The sequence below is a fragment of the Gossypium arboreum genome, chromosome 5 (genome assembly GCF_025698485.1).
Source record: "Gossypium arboreum isolate Shixiya-1 chromosome 5, ASM2569848v2, whole genome shotgun sequence".
Lineage (NCBI taxonomy): Eukaryota > Viridiplantae > Streptophyta > Magnoliopsida > Malvales > Malvaceae > Gossypium > Gossypium arboreum.
The window spans coordinates 32,937,964-32,961,242 of NC_069074.1; the positions used below are offsets into that span (position 1 = coordinate 32,937,964).

The 23,279-nt window shown below is 31.2% G+C and overlaps 1 protein-coding gene across 1 annotated transcript; it reads left to right on the forward strand.

The window, feature by feature from the left end:
* Nucleotides 1-638: 638 nt before the first annotated feature.
* Nucleotides 639-5,246, forward strand: LOC128292762 (uncharacterized). The gene is made up of 2 exons (XM_053027689.1): nucleotides 639-957; nucleotides 4,900-5,246. Exons 1-2 carry the CDS (start codon nucleotides 676-678, stop codon nucleotides 5,089-5,091), a joined length of 474 nt encoding a protein of 157 aa, XP_052883649.1. The 5' UTR covers nucleotides 639-675; the 3' UTR covers nucleotides 5,092-5,246.
* Nucleotides 5,247-23,279: the final 18,033 nt, after the last annotated feature.

Here is a 23,279-nt window from a genome sequence, read left to right on the forward strand (position 1 = left end):
GGATCCAATATATTAGAGAAAATGGAAAAAATAAAATGCATATTGTATGAGCAAATTAGTTGAGACTCAAAACAATATATGTTAAGAAAAGGATAAAAATATAGATTTGTTAAATCTCAAAATATTTTAAGAATTCCAAATTTATTACAAAAGGAGTATCATGAATTTGAGAAATTATTATAAATGTTACATTTTAAATAATTTACTATTTAATTTATATTTTTTATATAATGGAAGATAAAATGGTAATGTACTTCAACAGACTTAAACTCACGTCATTCTGCATTGACAATAATATTCATACCAATTGAGCTAAGACTCAATTTACATTTATATTTTTTTTGAAATCCAATAAAAATATAAAATATATAGAAAAGGACAAAAGCTTGATGGTTAGAAGCATATTACGTGTATTTGACTTACAAAACCATGTTAGTTTTTTTTATTTTTATTTAATTGAAACTGAATATAAACGAAAAAGAAAGCTAAAAAAACTTTGACCAAGTTCCATTACATAAAAATGGAAACGAAACATAAATAGAGAAAATAAAATTTTTAATTTTAGCAAACAACTTTTTGGCGTGTTATGTTCCAAAACTAGTATATAAGCATATGTTATTATGCCAAGCAAAAGCAAACCCTAATATCATATTTAAGGTTTTAGATAAACCAGAAATGGCCTGTTGTGAGCAGAACTGCTCACATACTGATGCTGATATTCCAATTGTGTATACAGAGTGCCTGTTTCAGAATCAAGCTGGACAGTGTTTAACACTGTACAAGGCCTTCAATATTCATGGCCATGGAGATCCCCAGAAAACTATTCAAGATAAAGAAACCGGTGAGTTTAAGCACTTCCCCGATTCCGAAGGTTTGGTCGGAGTTGTTGAATATATTCTGGAACATAAGCTAAAGTGGGTCGTTGCTTGGAGCAATATTCCTGGAAAACCAGACAAGGTGCTGCTAATCTACTTTTATACATTCATCTTAGTTATTTCTTCTTCTTCTTCTTTTCTTTTCTTTTTAATTTTTTGAATAAAATGGTTAAACTACCTATAACTCCCTCTCACCTGCAAATTGGAAGATATTACCCACTTGTTGAAGCAACAACAATAATACCACTTTGAACTAACTCTCAATCAATATCTTAGTTATTTCTTATAGTTTAATAATTTTACTTTAAATTGGTATTTTAGAATTAAATTAACTTTTCCTCTTCATAGAAAATATATGCATTTCAACGCGTTCAAGCTCACATCCTCTTATATTAATAAATTGAACTCAATTAGACTGAGACTCAATTTAAAAATAAATAAGTTTAAACAAATAAATTAAATGATATCACTCGGTAAAAGATATAATTATTATACTTATTGTTAAAGTTATTTGTCATTTTCTAAATAAAGTGTTTAATATGGTGTAGGTGTATAAATTTATATATGAGAATTTTTTGGCACATTATTGGTGGAGTTTAAAAACTTCGCAAATAGAGTTGAGGTGATAATAAGTAGACATAGGATATGGTAAAAATAAAAGAAATAAATATATAAAAGAAATGAGACATGATAATTTTTAACTCTATTATAGAGTTAAAAAGTACAATATCAGTGTACCAAATATTAATCTATTATATATACTAGATTTTATCACATCTATGATGCAGGTGAACGAAAAATAATTTACATTGAAAATATATTTATAAAATATTGATGGAGTGGTAAGAGATTTTATAGGAATTTTTGGTATTGTGTTTGATTCTCAAATACTTTTTAAATTTTTTATTTGAAGATTATTTAAGAGTTTGATAAGATAAAAATACACTTATCCTAATACTAATTATCTTTTAAAGTAAGCATTTAGTAATTGCACAACTGAGTTGGTGTTAAGTTGACTTGTGACACCAACTTAGTTAGCTATTTTATATATAACTAGAAATTCTATCACACGCATATACATGTGGAAATAATATATTTAAAACATAAAGGTTAGTTCAAAAATAGCATACAATTAATCAATAATGAAACGTATGATTTGAAACTAATTAATAATAATACATTAAAATGTACAATATTAAAATGAAAAACTAGATTAAATTATCAGTAAAATGAAATTTAAACCTATAAGTATATCATATCAAGAATATTAAATGCACAACAATTTTTTGTCATGGTATTGTCATCAATCTGGGGTTACTGTCGAGTTGACTTGTCACATCTACTCAATCAACAACATTGTCAATATATATATATTTGATGGAGGTAATAAAGCATGCATGATACAATTAAACTAAAGTTTTTGGTTTAAGGGTAAAATGATATTTTATTAATGTAAATAACACAAATTCAAATATCATCATATGCAAATTTTTATTGACATTTTTTAAATAAAAATAAGGTACATTCAAGTCATATAATTTATTTTAATATGAAATAATATTTTGTAATTTCCTTAATCGAATTAGTGTCCGTTGACTTGTAACACTAACTCAATCAGAACTTAAATAATTGTATAGATGAAATTATAATTTTTTAAAAAATTATTTTTATTGTTGTCTTATTTTTATACCATGCTTATTTTTAAATATAAAAGAAAATCCTAATTTTTATACATTTAATTGTTATAATAATAGTAGCAGCTAAGCTTAATCGAAAATATTATCTTGTTATTTGAATAGAAATGGGTGAGATTTATAGAAAAGGTTTAGATTAATTTTTAGATAAACTAATGGTTTCATTAAAACAATAGCTTGTCGTTTTTATTTTTGGTACAGCCACATGCATTAAAGAAGGAAAACACGTGTAAAAGAAATAACAAAACAGAATTAGGTATAACGGTTTTTGAAATTAACTAATAGTGGTAGTTATTCACCTATCTCTTAATATTTACATAATATTTACATAATAAACTAAATCAAAATCTTAAATCTTAAATTCATGTTCCAAAATGAAAGTATAAATGAAAATACGAAATTCTAACATTTTTAATGATTTTTAGCTACTAATTGAATGAAAATACGTATTGATAAGTTTTTATTATTGAAATACAAGTAAAAGTTTAACTAAAATTTGAACTGCTAGATAAACTATCCAACTTTAATAAAATAGTCTTTAATGTTGAAATTTTAATAATAAATTTATTCAATCTAATAATTAATAATTATAATATAATATTGTAAGTTTAAAAGATTCCTTAATTAAACTTCTGCTTATATAATATGAATTGCCCATGATTTTATATATTAAAGCTTTCTAATTTATTAAATAATATAGTTGTATTTCATGTAATTCATGCAAAATAATAATATTTAAAATGATAATTAATTAAAATAATTAAAATATACAAATTATTTTAATAAATCAAATATCATAAAAATAAAAAAATTAATCATTATTAAATTATCGATACTAAAAAATGATATATTTTAAATTAATACCCTACACTATTCAATTTTCTTTCTTCTTCTTTTTTTTTCATTTTTGATATATTCAATAAATTGATAATAATAGTTCATGGATAATATATAATTAATATAAATATGTTATATAATATGGGATTATATAAATGTATTACTTATAAAATTTTGTATATGGAATATAAAATTAGCTATTATATAAATAATTAAAATTAAATTAATATATTTTGTTAGTTTTATTTTTTTTGGTTAGTAAAAATATATTAGCATAACTTTACTTAATGAATTTAACAAATATTGTTTGGTGAAGACTAAAATTTTAAATTTTGAAAAGTACAGGGACTAAAATGACCAAATAAAAGTACAAAATTAAATCCACAACTTTTTTAAGTACAGTGACAAATAGCAAAATTTAATCAAAATAAAATATTAATTTTAAATACAAAAGGAGATTTTAATAATTTCCTTAACCAAATCGAGAGGAGAATAAATATAGATAATACATATTCAAATCATATTTATAATTTTATTAATGCAAATGACACATTCAAATTGTATTTAAATTTTAACCAAATCAAAAGCGAATTAATGAAATTGACATGAGTTCAAATTTTACCATTTGTAAATTTTTTATTGTTTTTTAATAAAAAGACTAAAGTGCTCTCGAGAATATTTTAGTAATTTCCTTAACTAAGTTGGTACCCTGTTGACTTATGATACCAACTCACTCGGGAGTTTAAATAGTAGTGTATTTGCATTTTTATTGTTTTTAATAATAAGACTAAAGTGTCTTCAAATAATATAACTTATTTTAAATATGAAAGGACGTTTCAGTAATTTTCCTAATCAAAGTGGTACTTAGTTAATCGGTGACACTGACTCAGTCATAAATTTAAATAAGTATAGATATACAAATATATAACAAATTTATATGACATATATACTTATTAAAGTTTCATATAAAACTAAAAATTACTTTAGTTTAAATGGTTAAAAAAAGTTATATGCATGATGTTTTTGTTTAAATTTTATTATGGATAAATTTTATTAATTTATAAAAATATATAAAAAAACTTAAAATATCCAAATAATTATACGATTTACTTTGCAAATAAAATATTTTTGATAATTTCCTAACTGAGTTGAAACTCAATTAATGAGTGGCACTAACTAAGTAAAGAGTTTTAAGTAAATGATTTTTTAATAAATGAAAATCAAATTTGGACTTCTTCTCTAGAATTTTGGATTGAGTTCAAATATATAAATCATTATTGTTTGGAGGATTTTACTCAGATATCACCTCAACAAGAACAAGATTAGACTCAAACCATAAAAAGATTGAAAACATCTTTGTTTTGCTAAAAAAATACATATTAATGATAAAAATAGTCTGAAATTTGAAAATAAAATAAAACTAAATCTTATCATTTATGAAAAACCCTCTTTGAAATAAATAATAGTTTAATTATATAGTGTATGAATTGCAGGTATACACTCAGATCCTTGAGATGAAAGAAGGCATTGATTTGGTGAAAATTAAGTTCCAACTCGACTTTTCTGGGAACCAAAGCTGTGCTAACAAATTGGGATACTCAGCAGAGGCTATAATCAACTCACACACTGATATTAAACCAACAATGAAGGCAACCCTCAAGCCAGCTGACCCTTCTCTTGTTTAAGCTGCCTGGCTTCCTCCCATGCTTATCAAAATTCAACACTACTAATAATATTGTGTTGCTTGGATAATTATTTGATATATGGTTTATGAACTTTAAAAACTCAATTATAATATATTAAATAATCATAAGTATTATGAAAAATGATAACACAATAAAAAATTTTATTAAAAAAATTATAATAATAAAATAAACATTATTGTGATATCATTTATCTGCATCGGATGTTCAATAGGATAAGAGATGTTACAGTGTTGGAGCGATGTGCTAATGACCGGGACGCACCGGTACGCACCAATACTAGATAGATGAGTGTAGTGGTGGGATGAATTATTAACTTAAAATTTTGATTTTTATATTTAGGTTTTGAATAAGGTATAAAAATTTGAGAAATTATTTGGTACACTATGAGTAGAGTTTTTAGATTCTATAAGTAGGATTAAGGGTTGACAAGCAGGGGTGTAGCTAGGGGGGCTGGCATGGGCCCCGGCCCCCCCTAAAATGAAAATTTTCATTTTAGGCCCTTGAAATTTTTTAAAAATTTTAAATTATTAAAGGTAAAATTGCACTTTGGCCCCCCTAAAATTATAAAAATTTAATTTAATCTTTTACAAATTATAAAAATATAAACTATAAAAAATTAAAATTTCATCCCGCCCCCCGAAAAAAATTTTCTAGCTTTGCCCCTGTTGACAAATGTCTTATAAGGTTAGTAAAATATTTTAAAAAAATAGACACATGTCTATTTTTAAAGGCTGCTAATAGAATAAAAAATTTATATTGTCAATGTATCAAATACTCATCCTAAAAGAGTATCTCTATCAAACATTAATCAACCTCAACCCTACTTGTGGGGTCTAAAATTTCAATTTCAATGTACCAAATAAAGAATTTTATGCAAAAATAATTAAAAAACCAATTTATATTGTGATTTTTCTAGAAATTTTGAAAAAAAATATATTTTTAAATTATTAGAATTTTTAGATTTTAAATGAGACGAGAGCGAGTAAAACGAATTTAACCAAAAGCAATTTAAAAAGCCAATTAGTAATAACATGTTTTTGCTTTTTAAATAAAAATAATATATACTTTTAAACAGCCCATGATTTATAGAGAGAGAGAGAGAGGTTTGTCTCAATCTTCTGACTCTTTGAGGGCTTCAGTGGACGTGTAGGATTATGATCGAAGATTCTCTTTGGTTTTACTTGTTTCAAAGTGTTTTTCTACTTCTAAAAGACTCGCCAATGTAAGCAAGGCGAATTTCCAATTGGTTTACCTGCACCTTATTTCTGATCCTTTTGTGACTCAAAATTATCACTGAAAACATATTACATTAGAGGTGTTTGTTGTTTTGCCCAAATGATGATGAATGCACACTTTAGTCCCTGAATACTTGGCACCTAAGCATTTGGACATAACTGGTGCCAAAATTTGAATTCTATTAATCAAGTGGATACCTTTTTTAGGTACTTGAATAACGTCGTTAATATTATTGTATTTTTTTGGATAATTATTTATACATTGCGATTTTTATTATTTCATAAACAGGGTTAAAAAATTATCATGTCTTTAATATATTTTAATAAATAAATAAATTATATACATTTTTAGTCTTGCTTGTAAAATTTAAAAAATGTTGGTTTGTAAAGAAAAAAAGAACTTATAAAGAAATTAATGAAAGTTTCAAGATGTGTATCAATGTCACTTTCTTTAATGTCTTATTCGTCTTTACCTATATTTTGGTGTGCAAAAGAGTTACTAGCAAATGAACATCGATGATACAATTAAATCTAATGACTGTCTACATTATACACTCACGAAAATAGTCTACTAAGCATTGAGCGAAGCACAGAAAGAATATTAATTTTTGTAAAGAAATTCTAAAATAATTCTCTATAGAACAATATAAAAATAATAGAATATGGAGAAGAATCAAAAGAAATAAAAGCTTTTATATTTTTGGTGTGTCCAACAAATAAAACTCCTATTTATATGAGTTCTCATATTTCTTCATAGAGACATAACTATCTAAATGGTTAGTCACATCTTTTAGCAATAAGTATAATTATTCAATAGATATCTACTTGAATAATTATGACAATTTGTTATTAATTAAGTGACATAACTTTTGTAATACCCCCAACCCCGACCTAGACGCTATGGCCGAATCTGGCGGCGTCACATGTGAATGCTTTTTATAAAAACCTTAGCAAGTTAAAAGCCGTCCAATTTTTTATCTTTACTTAAGTCGTGAAATCTCTATTCCAAATATTAAGTGAAAACATTTCATTAACGCGGATGCTAAAACATCATTAATTCATAAATCAATAATTTAACAATTGAATATCCCCAAAATAAACCCAAGAATAGTTCGAGTCCAAATACATATTAATCCCAAAATAAATATTTAAATAAAGCAGACAAAATAAAGTGTTACTTAAAAATCCGTAAATGTCTACCAGGGGTCACCATCGAGCCCTCCGTCACACCGATCCATCTACTGCTGAGGATTACCTGACAACAAAATAAACAAGGGGTGAGTTTTCGCAAACTCAGTATGTACATCCCCACAAACAGCATGCATACAAATAGATAACAGAATACAGTTATTCGGCCTTAGCCATACAGATATCGCATGCATAACAGATCAGATATCAGAAATATCATACCCACCAACCCTGCACACCATCTACGTCCAACCTATCACACCAAGTGGGGATAAAATCGACCTACCCAGTTGTAATGACCCAAAATTCACGGGCACCGGATAAGTGAGTTATAGGGCCTCCGTCTTAGTGAAATAAGTTCGAAAATAATTATTAGGAATAATTGTGAGCCTAATAACGTGTTTAATTAGGCTTTAATTAAGTGAATTAATTAGGCTTTAATTAAGTGAACTTAGCTCAATTTAGTGTAAATAATAAAAGGACTAAATTTAATAAAGAGTAAAAGTTTAATTGTAGATTAAAATAAAATAAAAGGGCCAAAATGACAAATATGCCATTTACTATAGAATGAAGCGGCATAAGTGTAAGATTTTTCTTACTTTATTAAATTATTATATTATATAATTATTATTTTATTTAAATTATACTATGAATTATAGATAAATAAATAAATAAATAAATCTAGTTGTGTGACAAGTATAGGTGATGTAGTATACAAGTGTATTGAAATAATAATTAAATAGGTACACTTGTAATATATTTAGTTATTTACTTAATATTTAAGTAAAAAGATATTTTATATTTATTATTAATTAGTAAACGATATTTATTAGTGTTATAGCCCAAATTTTGCCCCAGTTACAATTTTGGGCCACCCCCAAAACCCAATAACTAAGCCTAAACAACTAAACCTGAAGCCCAACTACCCCAGCCCAATAACCTAAACTCAACATTCAGAAACCCTAATCCCACTAACCCTAGCCACCTACCCCCCACTTGCCCACTTGCACCGAACTCCCACTTGCGCACCAACCCCATGCCTCTGCCACCGCCGTTTGCCCATTCCCTGCAAGACCAGAAAGAAGATGGACAAAAATATTAAATTAATGTTTGTAGAAGGGTTATAAAAACCCGAAGAAAATAATGTAACATGGGGGGTTTTTGGTTTTTTTTTTTCTTTCTGTTTTCATTTTTAAGATTCATTCAAGTGTTCAAAAGACATCAATACAAGAACTAGATTTTAACACATACCTAGGCAGATTGAAATACATAGAAAAGATACGAGAATAATACAAATTCGGTGGCCAAAATCCCAAAATCAAAGCCTTAAGGTAACCTTTTTCAGTTTTTATTTTAGGTCTTATTTTCTAACCTATTTCTATTATATCTAAACATCTAAATAAATAAAAACAATATTTAAGGTACATAAAATATAAACAAAATAAAAAAGCAAAAAAAAAAAGGAAAAAAATCGAAAAAATACCTCTCCACGGCGGCCGGCGCTGGCGCCGACGGGTCTCCGGTGACCGTCCGGCGACCGGACCCTTGGCTGGAGTCCCACCGGAGCTCCCTCTCCTTCTCCCCTCTCTCTTCTCTCCCCTCCTCTTTTTCTCTCTTCCTTTCTTCTGCTGCCGATTGAAAATTTTTCAAAGAGATTTGGTTTATATAGTGAATTAAAACGGCACCGTTTTGGCCGTTGTCCCTGGGCGCTTAAACGGCGTCGTTTCACGCCCAAACTCGAAGACCCGACCCGATCCACCAGGGGATTCGCGTGTTTTTTTCTCAATGGGCTATTTGCGCGATAGGCCCTTCCGCATTTTTGATATTTCGAATCAAGTTTACAGGTATTCACGAATTGGCCCTGAACTTTGTCGCGCTTCTCAGTTTAGTCCTTGGTTAAGCGCAGCGCTTTAAAGGCTTGGGAAAATTGCTTTTTGACCCCTCATGGTTTGCAAGCGTATTCAAAAGGATCCTCTGATTTATCTTTTATTTTAAAATTTGCTCAAAACTTTATTTTTAATTCAGATTTAGTCCTTTTTGTCATTTTAGTTCTTAAATTAAATTTATAATGTTAATTTCATTTAATGTTAATATTATGCGTATTATTATCATGTTTAAATATTAGTGTACTTTGTATGTATCCATTATTATCACGCATATTTTTATATATATTTATACAATTCTATTGTTTTATTACTTTGTTTTAGTATTTTATTATGTTTGCTTTGTGTATTTATGTATTATTACTATTGTTATTTATATTATATAGTAGTGAGTATTTTTGTTCTATATATAAATATGTATATATTTCCATACGATGTTTTTTACTGTATTTTAATATTTTATGACGTTTGCTTTTTTGTATTGTCACTATTATCATTATTATTATTGATATTAGTATATGTATTTTATGACACATATATGTGTTTGTATATATATTTATACATAGTATTATTTTTAATTATTTTGTTTTATTTTTATTATTATATCATATTTACTTTTTGTTTCTTGTTAGTATTATTATTATCATTAATATTAGTGTATGTTTTCATTATAAGCGTATATACACATGAATATTTATTTACAATATTATTTTCATTATTTTCATATTATTATTATTATATTATATGTTCTCCTTTTGTGTTTATTTATTTATTGTCTTATTATTAATATTTAACATTATTTATTATTACTTATTATTGTCTTTATTAACATGTCATCATTTTATTTTGACTTATTGTGTCATTATTATTATTATTAGTTCATTATTGTTCATACATATGGTAATACTATTGTTATTTTTTATTGTATTTTAATATTTATCGTTAATTGTATTATCGTGAGCGTTATACACAAATTTCTGTTACAAATAATATTTTTTTTATGTTTTATTAGTTTCAGTAATCAAGGCAATGTCCCGATTTAACATTAAGTCATTGAGTTCATCGCTATGTTGGGTGAGCGTCAATTGACTCGTGTTAAACTGGTATACCCTTCTAAAAAATCGGAATAAACAAAAATTTCTCGTCCTTTTAACCAGATCACGACTAAATGTTACATTGAACTCGTATTTTTGAAAATCTAGACAACACATGTTTACGAGATACCAATTTTGGGCGTCGCGAGGGTGCTAATACCTTCCTCGCGTAATCGACTCGAACCCCAATTTTTCTCGGACTTTTACGTAGACCTAAATTCGCCTTCTTTTTATTTTAAAATAATTTTATTAGGTGTCCGATCACACCTATAAAAAAGGATCGGTGGCGACTCCCTTTTTAATAAAATCGAAAGTTGGTTTTCAAATGTTTAATAAATCGCCACAATTAGCGACCAACCGAAAGCTAAAATTTTTACGTCGCTACAGTTGGCGACTCCACTGGGGACACCTTTTTGAGAGTCGTGTCTGGAATTAAACACGTTTTGTCAAAATTTTAAAATTTCCTTGTTCAAAGTAAATATTTGGTCGTGATCCGAAAATCTCGTTTTCAAAATTCATGCATTTGTATCATGTCGTAAATGTTTCTTCTAACTTGCTTATTTGGTTGTTTTTTAGTTTTCGATTTTTATGGTTTTAATTTTGGTTTGGTTTCTTTAAGTAAAACGTAAAGGTTTATGAGTTTTTCCCCACACACCGTGCACTTGCATTTTCGCATAACATGAGCTCTTTACCCGGGCCCCGTCCGTTTAAGTGAAAGTAAACGCTACGCCTTCGTGAGTTAACTCGTCCCTCCGCACAGGCTAGTGAATACTTTCGGGTTACATATGACTTATGCTTTCGTGAGTTAACTTGTCCCTCCGCATAGGCATAAGTAAATGTAATCCCTCGAATTGAACTCGTGAGCCTATGATGGGCAATGACTGAGGCTCTATACTAATCTTAGTAGATGACAGTATGAACAATTCGAGTACCTATCTAGAGCTAAAACCGTATATAGTAAACTGTACGAGCCACCTAACTAGAGCCATGCCTAACCTTTGTCCGTTTACTAGTCACCGGAATAAGTACACGGGAAAAACACCTCCTACCTTCTGTTTCTTTTACATTTACGCTTTCTATGCAAGGGAATCGAGTCCATTGGACCACGGAGCTTAATTTGTTAGATTTTCCACAGTTTTTCTCTGTTCATATGTGTTATGCTAACCAAGGTTGTTTGTCTGTATTTCTATTTTTCATCACGCATCAAAGGCATCTTGTTAGGAAGGTGTTGATTAGAGATTGGTTGCCAAAAACGGGTTTCTGATGGAGGAGTCAATTATACGAATGACCGAAATGTTGTGTAATAGACTCTTTTGATTAAGGAAATGCCTAAATAGGGGCTATCTTGAAATTAACACCAAATTTTTGCATATTCATGACTGACATTCATTTATTCATTCATCCATTCATTGCATGTACATGTCCCTTAATCATTCACTGAGGCTAAAACCGTATGATCTACAGTTGTGATGCTACGAGTCTGGAATCACGCCATTCATATAAGACGTGGTTAAGAGCTAGAACTATGGAGGCCGAATTCAATGAGAGAATTGAAAGAATGGAAAAGGCCCAAAGAGAATTGCAAGAACAGTTGGCTAAATCACAGCAGGAAATGAGAGATCTGATGGTAAGGTCTCGAGAGAAATCACTCAAGCAAAGGGATCAAATGGCCAAAATGATGGAGATGATGTCAACTTTTGTTAAAGGGAATGGACTTATGCAGAGTCCTGACGTTATAGAACCTCAGTCAAGAGTTAATCATGATCAGGATCCGTTTTATCCCCCAAGATTCACCCCGTCTCACGGTCATGTAACGCAAAGAGGATGTCCTCAAAAGGAGCCTGTAGGCTTGGAGCAACGACCTGTACCACCTAATCATTTAGGGCAAGGTATATCTGTATCAAACCCCGGAGGTAATCCTATTGATCCCAATATTCCAGATTGGGATGACCCAGTAGAGATAGCCAAGTTGAAATTAGACGATCATGATGTTTGGGGCAAGTATAGGAGTTTTGAAGAAAGGCTCAAGGCAATCGAAGGCGCTGAAGTCTTCTCTGCATTAAGTGCCAAGGAGCTCAGTCTAGTGCCTGATCTGGTTCTGCCTCCGAAGTTTAAAGCACCAGATTTTGAAAAATACGACGGAACGAGGTGTCCAAGAATGCATCTTGTCATGTTTTGCCGAAAAATGACGAGTCACGTGAATAAAGATAAGTTGCTAATACACTGTTTCCAAGACAGCTTGGTCGGATCGGCTCTTCGATGGTATAATCAACTCAGTAGAGAAAGGATCCGATCATGGAAAGACTTAGCATCAGCATTTTGTGAACAGTACAAGCATGTGTCTGACATGGTGCCTCATCGAATAACTCTACAAAGGATGGAAAAGAAATCAGCAGAAACCTTTAGGCAATATGCTCAAAGGTGGAGAGATATCTCGGCTCAAGTGGAACCACCATTGACTAAGGCTGAGATAACAGTCCTTTTCATCAATACTCTGAGAGCACCATTCTATGACAAGTTGGTAGGAAGTGCTACAAAAGACTTTACGAACATTGTGATATCCGGGGAACTTATAGAGAATGCCATAAAAAAATGGAAGGATGGAATGCCCTGAGAGCTCAAAAGGGCAGCACCCATGAAGAAAAAAGAGCCAGAAACCCATGTGGTGGGAATAGGAAGTCACTATGCTTCTAATCCGTACCCAACTCAACCATGACCTCGATGTCACCCACCTCCGAATTTCACATACTTGGGAGTGTTTTGAACAATAGGACAGTGGAAGAGATCCGTGTACTTTTAAAGCTAATCTAGAGTAATATTCAAAACATACTTATCGCCTTAAGACCTAGAGGTGATAAGTCTTCTTTTGGGAAATAGGATTCGGTCCAAGATTTTTATTTCAATGAAATGCATCTTTCTGAGTAAATTTTCTTCTATTTATAGATTCTTTATTTATTTGGACTTTCATTCTTTTATTTTACATTCATGATCATTTTATACAAATAATCATCCTTAGAATCATTTATTCTCTAGAATTTTCCTTCATACCCACAGTAGGTCCCCAGATATCAATGTCACGAGCGACGCTGTTACTAACTCCCTTTGGAGCAAGATGTGTGTCTAGAGGAATCTCAGGACTTCAAAGATGACAGAGACTGTGTCCATCTTCTGATTCGTGAAGGATAACAGAATGAGATGAAAAACAGACCCTAACTTACAAAGGGTCAGCTGACATTGTGAGCTTGGGAAAGTGATGAAGATCGAAACCTAGCTCACCGCAAAAATAAGGCAAGATTATTGAGTTATTTCTAAGAATTTAAGGATGTTTTTGCACGATCATATTAAGACACACTTAGGAACATCTGAAAAGAGGTCCATAAGGGTGTCTAGAGAACACATGACAATGGTTCTGCAATAGCCAAGCTAATCAAGTAGGATCGGATGTTGTTGGTCCACCATGGGAAGGGAATAGCATCAGTTATGACGTCAAGACTCACGTGCTTCTTTCATCTCTTCACAAACTTTTCAATACGTGGGGCATAGATGTTCTGGGGATGATCTCGTCAAAAGCTTCCAGTCGACATCATCGTCGTGGCCGTCAATTGCTTCACTAAGAAGATGAATGTAGCTTCATATGCCAATATTATAAATTCGACAGTCATGAAAAAAAAAACAAAAAAACAAAAAGAAAAAAGACAAGAAAAAAACAAAAAAAAAAATCAAATGCCAGAAAGAATCATGTTTTAATGCGTAACTGTACAATGTCATATCACAATGCAACAAAGGCTGCCAAAAGAAAAATACAAAAATCAAGAAAAGTTATACAAGGTGACCTAGACTTGTAAATATTGGCATAAGAAGCTACCTTTTACTCTTTGTGCTTATTAAAGTCGACCAGGACCTTCACTGGGGCATTAGAGGTGGTTCTGTCCATGGAAATTAAGATTCTTTTTCTCCAAGCTTTGATTGAATCAAGAATTGGATGAAGTAAAATGTCTTCATTAAACTTGACTGCAGAAAAGGGTTTGAAGGTCAAACGCGTATGATGCTGAGTTATGACAAAAATGGTTCACCCAAAGGAATTTCATAGTAGGAACTTGGTATTGCAGAAGATCCTTTCTATACGAAAGGATTTCAAAGGGAAATGGATGCTTAAGAACTTTATGAGGTAAAGGAGGCTTTCCCCGAAAGAACACTGATCCAATCCTAAATTCGGATTCAGTCCAGAAATACTTGAAAAGGAGTGGCCAAGGTGAAAACCCGCAAAGGGCACCTTGTGACCTTTATTCATTCAAAAGCAAAAAACAAAAAAAAGAAAAAGAAAATGGAGAGGTCAAGGTGAAAACCCGCAAAGGGCACCTTGAGACCAAAGGGGTTTTGAGTTGAAAACCTGAAAAAGGCAGCTCAAATGTTGTTCAAAGGTGGGGCATATAGTAGTCTTGCTATACTTGAATTGACAGTGAAGAAGTATGCTACGTCTTGGGGCATTGACAAAGTACTCTGAATCCCCTAAACACATGTTGAACTCAAAATTGTCTCAAAAGGAGTTTGTACAGAGAAGCTCAAGCGGCGATATTTGGGGCACTTAGCTTTCCATTTTACCCATTTCTGAATTTATCTTTGATTATCTTATTCTTTTCAAAATAAGCTTCAATAAACTTGCATTTACTCTCATTGTTCAACCTGTTTGTTTCGAGCTATGCTCTTAACTGATTTTCTTCTTGTCCATCAGTTCGATCCTTTTCAAGCATTCGCATCGAAATAATTATTAATGGACTAATCATACTTTCATAAAAGGAGTTTCGCGTATTACTCTGAAAGCTTCTAAATAGTACAGGATCCTGAAATCAGTCGATTGTTTAAAAGCTCACCAAATGTAAGGTTGGAAATATTTGAGCTCAAATTGAGTTTATTTCCTTAGATTTTTATCAAGAAATATCAGTCGAGGGAACAAGTTACAGATCATACATTCTTGAGTTACAGTAGGATACAGATCCTATAGCCAGGAATTGCAGGGGAGTGGTTTAAAGATAGTGCCAACCTTGTGTCCCCTAAATTACAGTGGAGCAAGCTGGTTAAGCAAAATGCGATTATTTCCTCGGATTGTAAGTCGAGATACCAGCCGAGCAATAGGATAGGGTACTATGTCAGTGATAGGGCCCTGAGAGACAATGAGTAATGACGCCTTAAGTTTTTCAAAACAAAAAGAAGAAGAAGATCGAGATGAAAACCTGAAAAGGGCATCTTGATAAACAAAAATTAGGATGAAAACCCGAAAGGGCGTCTTAATGAAGCAGGTTTGGGCCCAAGAAGTAAAAAGATTCAAGAAGTGAGTCAAGCAGCAAGACTATAGTATTTGAAGCATTTTCAGCAGCTCGAAAATTGATACGCAAGAAGACATACTCAAAAAGATTCTTGATTAAGAAACGTGGAAGAGTTCATGCGTTGAAGATCTAGAGTATTTTGAAATGACATGCTCCAAACAAAAGAAATGTTGAGCATTACCCGCATGAGAATTTGATAAATACAAGAGCCTCAAGGCAAGGACAAAGTTCAACGCAAGGACAAAGTTCAACCAGGGGCAAAAGAGTGATATCTAAGAAACGTCGATTACTCGTGAAGCTTGAAGACGGGTACGAGACCTGAAGAGAAAGTCGAGAATCAAAGCAATGAACGCAGATCTTCAACAATCGTGGCGAAAAAGACATACGACAAACATGCTTAAGGAGTACTGCATAATCATGTAGGCATAAAGGCATTTAAGACAAACATGCGCATATCATGATAACATCATGCATGACATATGTAGGTAATCCAGTAAAGCAAGAGGATGTGATGATAGCTGTACTGAATCAAAGGAAAAGACACCTGAGTTCTACCAAATGACAGGTTTTGGTATTTTGATGTTTTTACTTCTGCTTTCAGAAATCAACTCATATTGCGAGAAGTGAGTTGAGCCTTGGCTCGTATGCCGAGGTATTTTCATTTTTGTTTTTAGAAAATCAACTCATATTGCGAGAGGTGAGTTGAGCCTCAAGACACGTTGAGGTAATTTCAATTCCTGTTAAATCTAAAATCAACTCATATTGCGAGAGGTGAGTTGAGCCTCAGGGCACGCTGAGGTATTGTCGATTTCTGCTTTTCAATTCCTGTTTTCAATTTATGTTTTTCAAAAATCAACTCATATTGCGAGAGGTGAGTTGAGCCTCAGGTCATGCCGAGGTATTTTCAATTTCTGTTTTCATTATTATGTTTTTGAAAGAATCAACTCATATTGCGAGAGGTGAGTTGAGCCTTTCAATTTATATTTTTCAAAAAATCAACTCATATTGCGAGAGGTGAGTTGAGCCTTTTAATTTCTGTTTTTCAAAAAAATCAACTCATATTGCGAGAGGTGAGTTGAGCCTCAGGGCACGCTGAGGTATTTTCAATTTCTGCTTTTCAATTTCTGCTTTTCAAAAAAATCAACTCATATTGCGAGAGGTGAGTTGAGCCTCACGACACACTGAGGTAATTTCAATTTATGTTTGTCAAAAAAATCAGCTCATATGGCGAGAGGTGAGTTGAGCCTCAGGACATGCTGAGGTAATTTCAATTTCTGATTTCTTCAATTTATGTTTTTCAAAAATCAGTTCATATTGCGAGAGGTGAGTTGAGCCTCAGGGCACGCTGAGGTATTTTCAATTTCTGCTTTTCAAAAACATCAACTCATAATGCGAGAGGTGAGTTGAGCCTCAGGAAACGCTGAGGTAATTTCAATTTATGTTTGTAAAAAAAAAAAAAAATCAGCTCATATCGCGAGATGTGAGTTGAGCCTCAGGTCACGCTGAGGTATTTTCAATTTCTGTTTTCAATTTATGTTGTTCAAGAACCAACTCATATTGCGAGAGGTGGGTTGAACCTTTTAATTTCTACATTTTCAAAATCAGCTCATATCGCGAGAGGTGAGTTGAGCCTTTAATTTCTGTTTTTCAAAAGTCAACTCGTATTGCGAGAGGTGAGTTGAGCTTTTAATTTCTATTTTTCAAAAATCAACTCATATTGCAAAAGGTGAGTTGAGCCCCAGGTCACACCCTGAGGTATTTTCAATTTCTGCTTTTCAATTTCTATTTTTAAATTATTTTTCAAAAACCAACTCATATTGCGAGAGGTGAGTTGAGCCTTTTAATTTCTGTGTTTTAAAAATTAACTCATATTGCGAGAGGTGAGTTGAACCTCGGGTCACATATCGAGGATCACAAGCCGGGTAGAGAACAAAGACTGAAGCTGATTGAAGACGTCAGGTTCTGTCTCCTGAAGCTACAGTGGAACAGGTCAAAGTTGCAAGTCTTGTCTCCCTGAAGTTGCAATGAAGTTGATCAAGGATATCAAATCTTACCTTTCTAAAGTTACAGAAGAAAGGACCACAAACCTCACTCCCCTGAAGTTGTAGTGGAACATATTGAAGATATCAGATCTCATCTCTCTGAATTCGCAGAAGAGCAGAACACGACGGATCTTACAGCCCTGAAGATACGAGTAGATTGAAAATACAAGTTTCTATCTCTTTGAAGTCACAGTGGAATGAACTAAAGCTACAAGATGCGAGGGATTGGAAAGAGACTACCTGAAGAAGAGAAGCGCTAAAGAGGTCAAAGCTCGACAAGGCTGGGCAAAATTGGTCTTTCCTAAAAGTCTTTACTCTATTCTCGTTACACGACAACAATTCTGTTCTCGTTTCACGATAATAAGTAAAGAGGGGCAGCTGTTATAGCCCAAAATTTGCCCCAGTTACAATTTTGGGCCACCCCCAAAACCCAATAACTAAGCCTAAACAACTAAACCTGAAGCCCAACTACCCCAGCCCAATAACCTAAACTCAACATTCAGAAACCCTAATCCCACTAACCCTAGCCACCTACCCCCCACTTGTCCACTTGCACCGAACTCCCACTTGCGCACCAACCCCATGCCTCTGCCACCGCCGTTTGCCCATTCCCTGCAAGACCAGAAAGAAGATGGACAAAAATATTAAATTAATGTTTGTAGAAGGGTTATAAAAACCCGAAGAAAATAATGTAACATGGGGGGTTTTTGGTTTTTTTTTTTTTCTTTTTCATTTTAAGATTCATTCAAGTGTTCAAAAGACATCAATACAAGAACTAGATTTTAACACATACCTAGGCAGATTGAAATACATAGAAAGATACGAGAATAATACAAATTCGGTGGCCAAAATCCCAAAATCAAAGCCTTAAGTAACCTTTTTAGGTTTTTATTTTAGGTCTTATTTTCTAACCTATTTCTATTATATCTAAACATCTAAATAAATAAAACAATATTTAAGGTACATAAAATATAAACAAAATAAAAAGCAAAAAAAAAGGAAAAAATCGAAAAATACCTCTCCGGCCATTGTAATGCGGCCGACGACGCCTACGCCGACGGGTCTCCGGTGACCGTCCAGCGATCGGACCCCTGGCCGGAGTCCCACCGGAGCTCCCTCTCCTTCTCCCTCTCTCTCTCTCCTCCTCTTTTTCTCTCTTCCTTTCTTCTGCCGATTGAAAATTTTTCAAAGAGATTTGGTTTATATAGTGAATTAAAACGGCACCGTTTTGGCCGTTGTCCCTGGGCGCTTAAACGGCGTCGTTTCACGCCCAAACTCGAAGACCCGACCCGATCCACCAGGGGATCCGCGTGTTTTTTTCTCAATGGGCTATTTGCGCGATAGGCCCTTCCGCATTTTTGATATTTCGAATCAGGTTTACAGGTATTCACGAATTGGCCTGAACTTTGTCGCGCTTCTCGGTTTAGTCCTTAGTTAAGCCTTGGCGCTTTAAAACTTGGGAAAATTGCTTTTGACCCTCATGGTTTGCAAGCGTATTCAAAGGGATCCTCTGATTTATCTTTTATTTTAAAATTTGCTCAAAACTTTATTTTTAATTGATTTAGTCCTTTTGTCATTTTAGTTCTTAAATTAAATTTATAATGTTAATTTCATTTAATGTTAATATTATGCGTATTATTATCATGTTTAAATATTAGTGTACTTTGTATGTATCCATTATTATCACGCATATTTTTAGTATGTATATATATTTATACAATTCTATTGTTTTATTACTTTGTTTTAGTATTTTATTATGTTTGCTTTGTGTATTTATGTATTATTACTATTGTTATTTATATTATATAGTAGTGAGTATTTTTGTTCTATATATAAATATGTATATATTTCCATACGATGTTTTTTACTGTATTTTAATATTTTATGACGTTTGCTTTTTTGTATTGTCACTATTATCATTATTATTATTGATATTAGTATATGTATTTTATGACACATATATGTGTTTGTATATATATTTATACATAGTATTATTTTTAATTATTTTGTTTTATTTTTATTATTATATCATATTTACTTTTTGTTTCTTGTTAGTATTATTATTATCATTAATATTAGTGTATGTTTTCATTATAAGCGTATATACACATGAATATTTATTTACAATATTATTTTCATTATTTTCATATTATTATTATTATATTATATGTTCTCCTTTTGTGTTTATTTATTTATTGTCTTATTATTAATATTTAACATTATTTATTATTACTTATTATTGTCTTTATTAACATGTCATCATTTTATTTTGACTTATTGTGTCATTATTATTATTATTAGTTCATTATTGTTCATACATATGGTAATACTATTGTTATTTTTATTGTATTTTAATATTTATCGTTAATTGTATTATCGTGAGCGTTATACACAAATTTCTGTTACAAATAATATTTTTTTATGTTTTATTAGTTTCAGTAATCAAGGCAATGTCCCGATTTAACATTAAGTCATTGAGTTCATCGCTATGTTGGGTGGCGTCAATTGACTCGTGTTAAACCGGTATACCCTTCTAAAAATCGGAATAAACAAAAATTTCGTCCTTTTAACCAGATCACGACTAAATGTTACATTGAACTCGTATTTTGAAAATCTAGACAACACATTTTACGAGATACCAATTTTGGGCGTCGCGAGGTGCTAATACCTTCCTCAGCGAATCGACTCCGAACCCCAATTTTTTCTCGGACTTTTACGTAGACCTAAATTCGCCTTCTTTTTATTTTAAAATAATTTTATTAGGTGTCCGATCACACCTATAAAAAGGATCGTGGCGACTCCTTTTTAATAAAATCGAAAGTTGGTTTTCAAATGTTTAATAAATCGCCACAATTAGCGACCAACTGAAAGCTAAAATTTTTACGTCGCTACAATTAGATGTTTATTATTATTAAAATAATTAATTATATTATATTATGAAATAGATTAGATCAAGACAAATGTAGGGTGGATATAGGATACAATTATAATATATACATTTGCTATTAAATAGATATTTTATAATTATTAATTAATTAAATAGAAAACAAATTAAAATAAAGTAACTAGATATGAAATAAAGAAAGGAAATAAAGAAGAGAAAGAACAGAGGCCGTTCGAACAGGGGAAGAAAGAATAGGAAAGAAAAAAAAAGGAAAACTAAAGATTTGAAGCTTGAAGTTTAATTGGTAAGTTAAATTAAGTCACTTTCTCTTAATTTTGATGTTTAGAAGTCTTAAAACAAGGTTTTGATGAAATTAATTTGATAGTTTGAAAGTTTATAAGCTTTTAAACAAAGTTCATATTGAAGAAAAAGATGAATTAGGGATTGAATTGAATAAATTTTAAGTTAGAATTAGTAAAAGATTAAATTGTAAGGTAAGTTATAAGTTTTGTAATAGAGGATTAGATTAAAAGAAATTTTAAATTAGGGTTATATTATGAATACTTGATAGTTAGGATGAATATGGAAGAAAAATGAATAGAATTGAAGTATGAAATAAATATATGAATTTTCAATTAGCAAGAGTTTATTGGGTTTTTCACACAGGAAGAAAAAAAAAGAAAAGAACTAAGTTATCCGGATGAAATATGAAGTTCTTGTTGAAACTAGAGCAATAAAGTAATATATCCGGATGAAATATGAAGTTCTTGTTGAAGCCAGAACAATAAAGTAGTAAGTCCGGATGAAGTATGAAGTAAGTTTGGGAGTTGCAACCAAACGAACATTAGGCATAAAATGAGTAGAAATTTAATTAATTATTTAAATTAATGTTGTAATTAATAATGTAAATTGTTATTATTATTTTTTAGCTAACAAGGAAAACGAGGCATCAGCATCCAAAGGAAAAGAAAAGATCGTTGAGGAGTAAACTCGTATTCCGGGTTTGTATCACTATAACTCAAACTATTTATTAAATGTATATTGAATTTATAGGTACGGAATAATTAAGATAAGGTAAGTATTATATTTAAAATTAAATATGAGTATGTGTGAAAATTAATTTGTATATGAATTAAGATAATAGATGTTTGAATTGATTGAGTATTGAAAATTTTTGTGGAAATGAAATTGAAATTGGAAAAGTAAAATAATACCCTATTAATTTGTCGAACTAGATTTGATACAAATGGCATGCCATTGGATTTGTGATGTAATGAGGAGATTTGTGGTTCGGCCGAGAAGATGTTTCTGTTATTATATACTTCGGTTTATCCGAAGAGGCATTTAATGCCTTATTAGTGTGTTTGGAAGTCTATATTATACTGGTGTGTTATGGAGGATTTATAATATTTCGGGTGTGTTTGGGTTGGATATTCTGGTGTGTTTGGGTTGGACATTCTGGTGTGTTTGGGTGGAATCCGCGTATCTGTCAGAGTCCGAGCCTTGTTAATAGGGTATATAATTGAAACGAAAATTTGAAAATGAGATTAATTGTTTCGGCATTATTGAAAAGTACAAGAAGTATGTCTGAGTTAAATTATGAATTGAGTTAGTATGTGAAAAATAAAATATGAATTTAAGATTTAAGATTTAAGAACTAATATAATTATATATAATTAGTTTAAATGATTATAAAGTTTATGGTTGATGTTTGTAATTTATTAATGTCAAATAGTTTTGATTTATAGTAATACCACTGAGTATGGAATACTCAGCGTACGGTTGTTTTCGTGCGCAGATCATTAGAGTTTCGGATCCGGTCTAGCATCCAAAACAAACCCGACTCCAATAAGAAGATTTTGGTGATGTATTTCTTCCTTTTGTTAAGTGGCATGTACTAGGTAGTTGAATATGAATTATGTATATACATTTAAATTAAATGATATTGGTTATATATAAATGATTATAATGTTTTGGATTATGAATATGATATAAAGTTATGAAATGGTAAATTTGGTATTAAATAATTAAAATGAAATAAAAGTTATTAATTATACATATATATTAACATGTTATATTATTTAAATTAAGGTATTAAATTATTATTTCGATATAAATTGGAAGTATTTGAGTATACTTAATTATTGGTTGGAGTATTGATATTGGATTGTTTTGGGTTTGAAGTTTGCAAGGGGTTTTATGTAAAAATAAGCAGAAATGTCGTCGAAATTTTAAAAAAAAATTCTGGAGATTTCGAACAAGTTCTATTTCACTTTTAAGTTACGTTTTGGCTTCAAGCGTCTAATATTGGGACTTAACAATTAAAATTATACTTGAATATTATTTTATTTGTGAATTATTCATAAGTTATCTGATATATCAGGTAATGCCTCGTAACCCCGTTCCGGCGACGATTTAGGGTTAGGGGGTGTTACACCAGCCCTACACATCAAGTATGGGGATATAATCGACCCATCCAACCCTACACACCAACTGGTACCATAAAAACAATACATA

What these genes read in the sequence shown, in the direction of transcription:
- LOC128292762 (XM_053027689.1), top strand. Translation starts at nt 676, where the DNA reads ATGGCCTGTTGTGAGCAGAACTGCTCACATACTGATGCTGATATTCCA. An exon ending in TTCCTGGAAAACCAGACAAG is followed by an intron (nt 958 to 4,899) that starts GTGCTGCTAATC and finishes TATGAATTGCAG; the next exon opens with GTATACACTCAGATCCTTGA.